The sequence below is a fragment of the Benincasa hispida genome, chromosome 8 (assembly GCF_027475165.1).
Source record: "Benincasa hispida cultivar pf3 chromosome 8, pf3_genome.v1.1, whole genome shotgun sequence".
Classification (NCBI taxonomy): domain Eukaryota; kingdom Viridiplantae; phylum Streptophyta; class Magnoliopsida; order Cucurbitales; family Cucurbitaceae; genus Benincasa; species Benincasa hispida.
This window is the reverse complement of record NC_143485.1, coordinates 3,770,806-3,782,760: the sequence shown is the minus strand read 5'-3', so window position 1 is coordinate 3,782,760 and position 11,955 is coordinate 3,770,806. Positions and strand designations below refer to the sequence as shown.

General features: G+C 31.9%; 1 protein-coding gene across 1 annotated transcript; it reads right to left on the bottom strand.

The window, feature by feature from the left end:
* Positions 1-5,803: 5,803 nt before the first annotated feature.
* On the bottom strand, positions 5,804-6,271 carry LOC120083117 (uncharacterized). The gene has a single exon (XM_039038674.1). It carries the CDS (start codon positions 6,269-6,271, stop codon positions 5,804-5,806), a length of 468 nt encoding a protein of 155 aa, XP_038894602.1.
* Positions 6,272-11,955: the final 5,684 nt, after the last annotated feature.

The following is an 11,955-nucleotide window of genomic DNA, read 5'->3' as shown; positions in this document are numbered from 1 at the left end:
ACAATCAATCTCTATGTGTTTAGTCCTCTCATGAAATGTAGAATTAGAAGCAATGACAATGACTGCTGGGTTGTCACAAAAAATTGTGGATGGCAGTAAACACTTTATATTCAAATCAGTAAGTAACTGAGAAATCCATACCCACTCACTTGTGACCGATGCTAAGGCCCTATATTCAGTCTCTGAAGAAGACCAAGAAACAGTGGGTTGTTTCATCATTTTCTATGAGATCAAAGAATCTCCTAAAAAGACACAAAAACTTGAGATAGAACGACGAGTATCCAAGCAAGTCTCCCAATTAGCATCAACAAAAGCTTGGAGATTAAACTCTTTAGCTGGTTTGATTAGAATACCTTGACCTAGTGAACGTTTTAGGTACTTTAATAGAGGGTATGCGACATTCAAATGAACCTTGGTGGGTTGTTGTAAAAACTAACTGAGACGATGGACAACAAAACAGATATCTGGCCATGAGATCTGTAAATAGAGAAGACGTCCAACCAATCGTTTATAAGAAGTAACTTTTTCGATTGCCAAAATAGTACTGGTGTCCTTTGAATGTTTAATATTAGGATCCATTGGTAATAAGATTGTCTTGGCATCAAGATAACCAGTGTTTTCGAGTATTTGCAAACAATACTTCCTTTGAGAAAGGAACAAACCTTGTCGTGAATGAGACAACTCTAAGTCCAAAAAATACTTGGTCTATTCTAAATCCTTAAGTCTAAAATGACTCTTAAGGATCTCTTTAACAGAATTAATCTCATAAGAAAAAGGATCTATGAGTAATATATCATAAACATACACTAATAATGCAATAAAGGTTGAACCATTGCCTCGAGTAAAAGGGAATAGTCAGACTTTGATTGTATAAATCCATGTGCAGAAAAGGCTGAAGAAAACTTAACAAGCCATTGGCAAACCATGGATGGATTTATCTAAACGACAAACAAGTTTCTCCCCCTTACTTGGAACAATAGAAATCTTATAACCCATAGGTAAATTCATGTAGACTTCTTCAAATAATTCACATTTTAAAAAGGCATTATTAACATCAATTTGTACTATATGTCAATTAAAAGAAGTCACTATGGTGAGAAATACCTTAACTTTGACAATCTTAGCAATCGGAGAAAATATATCAGAAAAATCTATGCCTTCTCGCTGACAATAACCTTTTGCAACAAGACATGCCTTGCACCGATCAACTGTGCCATCAGTGTGATACTTAACTTTATACACCCATTTGCTTCCAACCGTGTGATGCTCCTTGGGTAGTGTTACCATTGTCCATTTCTTATTTCGTTCTATGGCAGCACGCTCTTCAGATATGGCATATCTCCAATTTTGAAACTTGACAGGCTGATGATAGAATGATGGCTCATAAATGGAAGCAACATTTAACAAAAAAAATTTATGTGTTGAGAAATATGCATCATAAGACAGATATTTCCCAAAGAAATGAGGAGCTGTAGAGGAAACAAAATTATTGAGAAGAAGATTGCAGTGAAAATCTTTGAGATATGAAGGAGGACAAGTTTGTCTCGATGATCTTCTTAAAGGAAAAGAGACAAGATCCTCAGCCTGAGATTTTGATACAACTTCTTATTCACATACAACATGACATGGAGAGGAAATAATATTAATAGGTGGTTCTCAGTACTCTATTCTATATCAACATCAATAGTTGTAGGATTCCCAATAACAGGTGATGAGTCAGAAGATGATCCATGTTGAAAACTGCTACTAGAAGGCCCTTAAGTCATATCAAACAAGGAACAAAGAAGGACAAAGTGATCCAAAAAATCATTATGTTCAACAATAGTACTACCAAGTTTTGAGGAAAAAGGATACAAGTCTTCAAAGAAAACCACATCTCTAGAAACAAAGAAAGTTTTCTTGATCATATCAGACAATTTATATCCTTTAACCCCTAGTGAATATCCAACAAAGATACAAGGATGAGCTAGTGGATTAAATTTGGAACGATGTACAGACAACGATGAAGCATAAACAAGACAACCAAAAACCCTAAGCAAAGAATAACCAACATGCTTTCCAAATAACACAACAAAAGATGTAGAATGAGATAACAAAATCATTGGTATTCTATTTATTAAATGTGTTGCAGTCAAAATACTGTTGGGATTGGTGTTCTAATTCTCTCGGAGTCTCGTTATTTTGTAAAGATACACATTGTTCAATGAATAAAATAAATGTTATTTAATTCTGGCATTTACTCATATCCAATAAACAAAACTTCTTGGTTATCTTATGTGAACTTAAGCATGTATATGTGATATATAAGTGGATCATGCCTTAAGTGATAACCTAAATCGGTCTGTAGTATAAGGATTAAGGTGGGATACTTGATCCTGGTGATACTACGGATACGACCCGCTTTGTAGAGGTTTGCAAGTGTTGTAAACTACTACAGATGGTAGATCCTGACCATTCGTGTGGAGACGTGGAGCGGGGGTGTCATATACAAAGAGTTTGTATAAGACCTAGACTACGAGATGACTAGACTCTATATATAACATCGTTGATACTAGAGACTTGTATCTCACCTAAACGACCATAGGTGACACGACCTCAATCCTGAGTGTTTTGGGAACTCCTACCTTTGAGGGCGGTCCTTTGATTAGTATGGGTGAGAGTGGCCAGATTGCCAACTCAACATGCCTACCTTTTTTCGAACTTGTCTGATCTGGGAGCTGGAAACTCAATCCACAAGATGGAATTCACTTCTTTCCCGAAGCAGGGATAAGTAGAGAGATTGCTCCCTTAAGGGTTGATTCCGAAGCTTGAACATAGTGGCCACAGCTTCTCTTTGAAAGAGAAGACTCAGTCATAGTAGAACTATGAATTATGTTCATTAGAGGGATCAATGGTACTCAAGGAGACAGATGTAACTACAGGGCCATAACGGTTATTGGCCCAGCTGTACTTACAAGTGATCTGTAAAGAGTTGTCACACTGCTGATTGGTAAAGATGGACACATAATATATCGGTAGTAAGAAGAGTTTAGCTGTCGGTCTTTAGTGGAGTACCTGGCAGTTAACGGATGGTGGATCCCGTGAGTAAAGAGTTTAGTCAGTTATTCACGTACCGTTGAAGCTTTAGAGCTACAGGTCCATGAGGTCCCCTTGGTAGCTTTGATTCAGTTGAAGATCAGTTCTTGGTATTGATTTGAAATGTTCAAATTGACAATAGGTATTTTGATTATATATAATCGGTATGATATATGAGATACATCTAGTGGAGGATTGATGTAAATGAGATTTACATTAAGTACCATGGAATAGAAAAAGAACTATGGTTTATAGGTTTCATGAGATGAAATATTAAAACTATAGGTTATAAATATAATATGGTAAGTTGGTTATCATTTATGTTTATAATAATATTAATTATTAGATAATTAATTCTTTTTCTTTTAAATAACCAAAGTAGTGGGTGGTTATTGGATCATGGTAACCGTGAGTTTAAAAAGAAAATGGTTTTCCTATTTTGAAAAAAAGTTAAACAAAAGATTGAAAAAGATTTTTGAGATTTCTCTCGACGTATAGAAACTCACGGTGGTCGTCAAGTAAATTCAGATTTACTAAACGACGGCTGGACGAGCTAAACGATCGTGCAGGTGCGAGCTAAACGATCGTGCAGTATTTATAAATGATTGCATAGTTTTGCTAGACGATCGCTGGCCCAAGGTAAACGATCGTTTAGTGTCTGTAGGCACCGAGCTAAACGATAGACTAAACGATCGCATAGCTTTTGCTAGACGATCATATAGCTTTATCTAAATGATTGGGCATCGACCTATACGATAGGTCTCCGCCATCTTCCACTTGCCCAGTCGTGTACGCGATCATTGTTTCCTCCGTTCTTCTGCCTCATACCAAGTCCGAACAGAGCCCACCCTCTGGATTCTCACACCGAGAATACCAAGGTTGCCTTGTTGGTGGTGTCAGACTGAACTCGACACCATCGAGGTTTTTTGGAGGCCGTTCGTGGTGCTGTGGAGGTCGTTCGTGTTGTAGAGGAGTTCGTGACTGAGGAGATCGTTGAGGACGAGCGCGAAGTGTTCGTGTTGTGTTCGTGCGTTGTTACGATCGTATAGATTGGGTGTTCGTGGTCTCTGTTGTTCAAGTGTTCGTGCGCATTGAGCGTGGAGACGCTTCTGCCTTTGTGCGTTCAGTTTTCCTCTGTACATTTGAGATTTTCATGCTGTAATTTTTGGATTATTTGCATAACTGCTTGTTTGAAGTCGAATGTAAATGATTTTTTCATTCATAATTGTAATTTGGAATAGTCTTGTTCTGCTGCTTATGAAAATCTGATTTCCGATTTCCTTCAAATACATTTTCCTCAAAAGGTTATAGGGACTTTAGGTTGAAACATCAAGGCCCAGAGATGTTGATGTTTCCGTTCTTCAATTGAATTTTGTTGTGGTGTATATACATGAAAGAATTGATGAACCATGCCAGTAATAGCAAAAAAAAACTCATTAAAACTAAGTTCAGGGGCATTGTCTAAACGAAAAGTTTTGATGACTTTGGAAAATTGAGTCTCAATGAGTTTAAAAAGATGAGGGATAATGTGTAAGACATCACTTTTATTTCTTAAAAGATAAACCCACGTATACCTAGATTTATCATCAACTAAGGTTACAAAGTAAGAATAACCAGCATGTGTAGGAGTTTTAAAGGGTCCCCAAATGTCACAATGAATCAAATCAAACACATTATCAACAACATGATTCAGAGAAAGGGAACAAAGATGACATTGTTTAGCTAATGGACAAACATGACATATATCTTTGCAACTAATAGAATCATTAAAAGATAATACTTGTGATAAATATTTCAATCGAGCAATGGAAGAATGTCTCAAATGTCGATGCCAAACATTAGTTGAAGTTGCACATGTAAGGACTGAATGCTCAACAAATGAACATTCAGATCTCTCGGGAGTGGTGTCAAGTAAGTAAAGACCATCAACAATATCAGTCTTCTCAATGGTTCTCAAACTTAACTTGTCCTGAAGGATGCACTAATTATTAGAAAACATAACAGAATATCTGGAATCCTTTAGAAACACACTAATTGATATCAAATTATACTAAAATTCTGGAACCAAAAGAACACCACGCAATAATATATCCTTGTTAAATTGAATATCTCCCATATACTGGACTATTAAGCGAGTCTTAGCAAGTAAAACAATAGGAACATTATGAGCAGAACGAATGTTTATGAACAAGGATTGATTATGGCTGATATGAATGGATGCACCAGTCAATAAAATAGAGAAACAGGTATCTGCCACATGTGTGATTTCTTTCTGAGGATTACCATCAAGTTGAGAAGAAAAAAGATAAGCTTGTAACATCTGCAATAATTGAGAGTATTGTTCACCATTGAGACTTGCAAAGAAGGCTGATTAAGTTGTCTTAGAAGTATCCGTTCCCTTGTCAACAACAACAGAAGAAGTTTGCATAGCAGAAGGCGATTTTTTATGAACAGAGGTATTAGTGTTCACAAACTTGTGACCTGGTGGATAATCATGTAGCTTATAACATTTTTCGACTACATGTCCTTTAATGCCATAATTAGAACAAACCAACCCTTGTGCATCTTTTTTCTTAGACCGATCAGCATTAGAACGCTTATTATTAGAATTGGCCATTAAAGTGACTGCTTCAATTGGAGAAGTATGATTAATAGATCGTTGTCTCTTTTCTTGGATTATTAAGGAAAATACCTTGTTGATGGAGGGCAATAGATCAATTAAGAGGATTTAAGTACGAATCTGAGCAAAGGAATCATTTAAACCCATAAGAAATATCATAACGAATTCAACAATAAGAAATTCAAGCATCTTCTTCATTCCTCCACATGTACATTCATCAATTGGACAATATTCAACAAGAGCTTTCCAAATAGTAGTAAATTTTGCATAATAGGCCTCAATAGAAAGAGTACTTTGAACAGTTGTGACAAGATCCTTCCTCAATTGATAAACATGGGGACCATTAGATTGTCTATATCGCTCCTTCAACTCATCCCAAAGATCTTTGACATTTCCAGTATAAACTAGACTCACTGCAATTTCTTTGGAAATCGAATTGATAATCCAAGAAGTGATCACATCATTATTACACTGCCATGCCAATAAGAGATTTCCTTCAATTGGCTTCTTGATAGTTCCGATAACAAAATTAGCTTGTTCTTGCCTGAAAGCACCAGACATATTGCTTTGCTCCATGATGAGTAATTGATGGATCCAACGAGAGACTGAGAAACGAGATTGGCAATCAGAACAATCGAGTAATGCAACAAATAAGGATTTCATTGATTCTTAAAATCAGAAGATATTGATGTGGAGGAGAGTGTTGTGTTCTTTGGATTAACCATAGTAAAGAGTTAAATAAGAAGAACGACAAAAACAAGAAGAAGACCTAGGGCAAAATTCAAGAGAAACAATGGAAAAAAAGAAAGAAAATACGCCAATCAAAGAGACCTGGAAAAAAAATCAACCCTTAAATATGAAAAAGCTCTGATACCATATCATAGGTTGAATAATGGGAGTTTATTTTATTAATAAGGGAAACTCCACTTACATAAATACATTTCATAGACCCATTAAATTAATAACAGAAAATACAACTATAACATTGATTAGCAAAATCTTAATATTGAATAAAAGGAAAATCAACCACTACTCTAATAAAGAGATATCCAGAGAATCGGATTCAAAAATGTATGAATGATATACAAATACACATGTATTAAGAATGATAATTGGTGGATTTCAATTTATGTATGGTACAACCATAGAAAAAAAATATAGTTGGAGAACTTTATCAATAAATGTTTGTATTTAAAAAGATTTGACATTAGTAAAAGTAGGATAGGAAATGCAGTACCTAATCTACATATGGTCAAAAGAAAGATATACATCTCTCAATAATTTTAGAGCAATCAAGTTAATCAACTGTTCGGAGTATAAACAATGTGTCACAATAGTTAGAAAAAGAAGTGATCATGAATATATAGGTGAGAAAAATTATCTTCATCGGTATGAGAGCTTTTAGGTGGTTCTAAAAGTAATGCCAGTGAAATCTTTTTTTTTTAATGTCATAGAAGTGGGAACAAATTGGTGCATCTCCTTTCTCGAGCAATAATCAATTTCCCTTTTGTCCAATTTTCTTCCTCCTTTTTAGAGGAGGAAATTGTTTTTTGAATATATAATTACTTTGAGTGGTTCTCCTTTGTGCTTAATAAAGAGTGTTGTTGTTCATAATTTCTCTGGTTTGAATGAAACTTGATAATTTCAAAACTATACCTGACTTTTAATCGTTAAAGATACTTTGTAACACTATTTAAAGGACATGTCAAAATACATACTAAAAGTTCAAGGCAAAAATTAACTAATTGGACAAATATTTAATATTAAGCTAAATCATGCACCTAATATTAGATGCAAATAAAATATAACTTAAATTAATAGGTCCAAAACCTACATACATAAGAAGTTATGTTATATCAATACATTCATAATATTATTTGTAGAAAATCTATATGTTAACATCTAATAAGAAATTGAAATAATTGGCTCATTATATGTAACTTTTACTAGCTAAGCCCAAGTGGGTCAAATGGATTAGATTGGCTTGAGAATATTCCATCTTTTTCTTCTCTAGGTTCTTAGCTTCTTTTGAGTCAAATGTGTTAGTTGAATGCTCCTTGTAGCTATTTTTTTGTTCTCTTTCTAGCCTTATTTATTTATTTATTCCATCGGAGTTACATGTATCATTGTATATAAAATAAATGCTAATTAATGTATATATCATAGTTACTAATATCACAAAAGTATATTCAATATTACATATCTTTTTTTTTTTTCCATACAATTTATCCTTCTTTGTTAAATCGTTGCAATTAATTTCTTTGATTAACTCTACAGGACGTTTGAGGCGAGAAATGAAGTTGTTTAGTTTGAAGAATTGTTTAGTCGTGAAACACACAGTTGTAAAGAATTAATAAGTCATAAAATAAAATCGATGTTTTTAAGTCGTGCAATCATGAACTCCTAGAACCAAACAAAAGTAAAGTTAACGACTTCACTTCCCAACTCGTTGGATGAAACATATTGGCTGTTGTTTTCATTTTAGAGGCTGATATCAAATTCTAAGTAGATTTGTTATCTTGACATCAATGATATATTTACGGGTTAACAAGGAATCTATATATTATTGATCAACACTCTATTAGTATATTATAAATATTTAGAACAAGTATATAAAAGTTACCAACCTCAAAGTACATTTTTATCTCATTTAACTCGAGAGAGGTAATAATTAGTGCATATCAATTATCGTTAAACTATACTCACATTGACAATACATTAAACTCATGCTCGTGTTTCAATATTTAAATTCTTGCATTAGCTCACTAAATGTACGCTTAATGATTTACTTTTTAATATTTTAAGTATCATTTGATAACAATATTATTTTTAATTTTTGAAATTTATGTTTATTTTTTTCCCAATTTTCTAATTATGGTTTTGCCTTTCTTAAAGAAATACTTGAACTCCATGTCAAATTTTAAAATAAAAGAAAAATACAAAAAGAAAATTTTACCTTTTTTTTCTTTCTTTTTAGTAAAAAACAAAATAAGACCTTGTTTCGTAATCATCCAATTTTTTTATTTTTTATTTTTTACTCTTTAAAACTAAATCTATTTCTTACCATTTTTTTTATCTATCTTAAGTAAAATAGTTAAAATTTTAGCAAAAATCCAAAAATAAAAACAAATTTTTAAATCTATTTTTTTTAGTTTTCAACACTTAACTTGATTTTTAAAAACATTGGTAAAGAATAGATAACAAAACAATAAACTTAGATATAGAAGATATAGAATGAATGTATATAAGTTCAATATATTTTCAAAAACTAATTAAAAAAAAACGAAATTGTTACCAAACAGGTCTGAAAAATGTGCAGTCTCTTCCTACGAATTAGTAAATTGGGCAGTATACTTTTGTACCGAATAACAAAGAACGAGTAAATCTTCATAATTTTTTACATTGTAAATGGAAAATGCTTATACAAATAAAAATAAAAGGAGAGGAGATAAAAAAAAATGCAGACTAGTCAAACATGGATTCATTCATAGATCTTTAAGTTTTAATTACCAAGGATTAGAGACTTTACAAATATAATTCGAGTAATGGCATTCCAAAATTGCAGTTATTTTATACGTATATGGTTACAATTATGCAGCTTTCCAATGTACTTATAATGTAGATATCAAAATGATAAAGAGAGAGCGTGGAATTGACGTGCAATGCAAGGCATTGAAGGATGGACGATAGTCAAATGATAAATGATAGTGTCTAAAAGCATCAATTTTTTTGGCAATACTATTTAGGGCATCACGAGGTGATTGCAGAAAAGGTCTCTAGGGGCCTAAATGCAAAAAAAAATTAAAAAAAATAAAAATAAATAAATAAAATTAAAAAAAAAAAATCACAAAATTGCTTTGGGTAAAGTCCCACAACAAGAAAAATAATATACACATCCTATTACAACAAGAAAATGAATGTGTATATATATATATAAAAGGAGGTTGCAATAAAAGCTATGAAACCTCTCTTGAATTGCACCAATTGAGTCAAGAAAGTAAGATTTCATGCCAACAAGAAAATGTAAAATCACTTAGTGAACAAGAAGTGGAGTGATCATGTCACGCCTCCGGTCTAAGATACGAAATTTGAATTCGACATATGATGATACAGATTAGTGAAGATTACCTTTATAAATTAACATAGGTCTTTTCAGTACACTTAGGATCATTTTGGATTAATGAAGATTACCTTTATAAATTAACATAAGTCTTTTCAGTACACTTAGGATCATTTTGGATTAGTGAAGATTACCTTTATAAATTAACATAGGTCTTTTCAGTACACTTAGGATCATTTTGGATTGACTTAAGAAAAAAGTGTTTTTGAAAAACTTGTTTTTATTTAAACACTTTTGATCAGAACTGTTTAAAATGCACTTTAAAAGTTGTTTTGAGTGGTGGTCAAACACTTCAATTTTGTTTTAAAATAACTTATTTTTTAAATTAAACACTTGAAAATGTATTCCAAACACACTCTTATTTTTGGAGTTGTTATGATTGAGTCACCAAAAATGAATGTGTATATCTTATTGGTCTAGGTAGTAGTAGGTACCAATTTTAAATTTTTCTTAATCATATTTTTATGTCCTCAATATCTATCTTATTCAGATGTGATCTCAATCCATTCATGTACCCCTTATTGACTCAACGTTATCAATTAAGTGACTCAACTTCCTTTGGAACAAAGGATATGAACTGCCCATAACATTAAAACATTAGTTATATTTTATTTAATAATTTTAGTGTAATTTTTGTATTTTTCAATTCTATCCTTTTTATGACATATTAAGTAAAGTTAATATATATCTTTTTTTCATTTTACTATACTCTATGATTTGACATTAGAGTTCTCATTGGGAGACGAGGTAAAGTCCTGCCTTTATGTTGTTTAAATGATTACAATGAATTGAGTTTTGACTTGCTTCTTTCAAGTTTAATTAATAGAGCTTTTTGAATTTTATAATTCAGGTAATGATTTGTGTGTCAAAAACATTCGAGTGGGATTGATCATTCTAATTTGTAGAGTGTTCAAATCTTGGACTAAGAAATTTGTTCTTTGTTTCAAAAGTTTTGATCATGAGACAATCCATGTCTAACCTAATTCTAAGAATTGAAATCATATCAATTTGAGAATTTTGGTAGAATCAAAAATTTTCATATTAAAAGGGTTTCTAATTCAAATTCGCGAATTTCCGTAAAGGAAGATAAACTAAATTTTCTTTTAAACAGAATCTAAAGAAACTATGTGCATCTTGTCCATTAGAGTTGGGAGATTGAGACAGATTCTCAATGAGAAACTTACCTCATTTCCAAGTGTCTACTGTAAATACTTGAAGTGGAGTAGACATGGGCCAACTTTTAATTCTCCTATATATATATATATATATATAAAGATGCCTTCTGAAACTTAAATCTATAAGCACAGCTTTGAGCATCTCACACTTCAAATAAAATTACGGTTGAAAATCATTTTTAATCCCTAAATTTTGGTACAAGTAACAATTTAATTTCAGAATTTTGATTTGTAACGATTTAGTATCTGAGCTTTTATTTTTATAATAATTTAATCTCTAAATTTTACTATGTAACAATTTAGTCTTTGTACATTAAAATTTATAATAATTTATCTTTATTGTAGAAATTAGTGTTAAGATTTAATGAGATTTCATGCATAAATAAATTGATAAACTAATTAGAGACTCAATGTTTTTATAAAATACAATGTTTATATCATAAACAATAAAAATTAGCATATAATTTTGATAAATTTTTTTAAGTTAGGGAGTACAATTATTACAAATTTGAAAGTACAAGAGCTAGATTGTTAAAGTTTAGTGACTAGATTGTTACAAAATTAAAATTACAAGGATTAAATCGTTACAAATTAAAGTTTAGGAACTAAATTGTTACTTTTATCAAAATTAGGATCAAAAGTTTTTCCTAACCTAAAATTATTTGTAACTAGATGAAGGGGTGTGGGAGCTATTGAAGGAGGGAGTACTTATTCCTCTCCTAAAACCAAGTTTATACACTACATGCATCTTGAAGTAGGAAAGGTCAAACATTAAATCTAAGAAGGCCAATGAATTCTTGAAGGCAAGCAAAGTAAGCAATTTTGGTTCTATTTGATAACGCTCATGTTTCTCGTTTCTTGTTTCTCGTTTCCTATTTTATGTTCTTATTTTTTAAGAACATGAAATAGGAATATGTTTGATAATTATTTCTGTTTCTTTTTTCTTGTTTCTTGAAAAAAAGAAA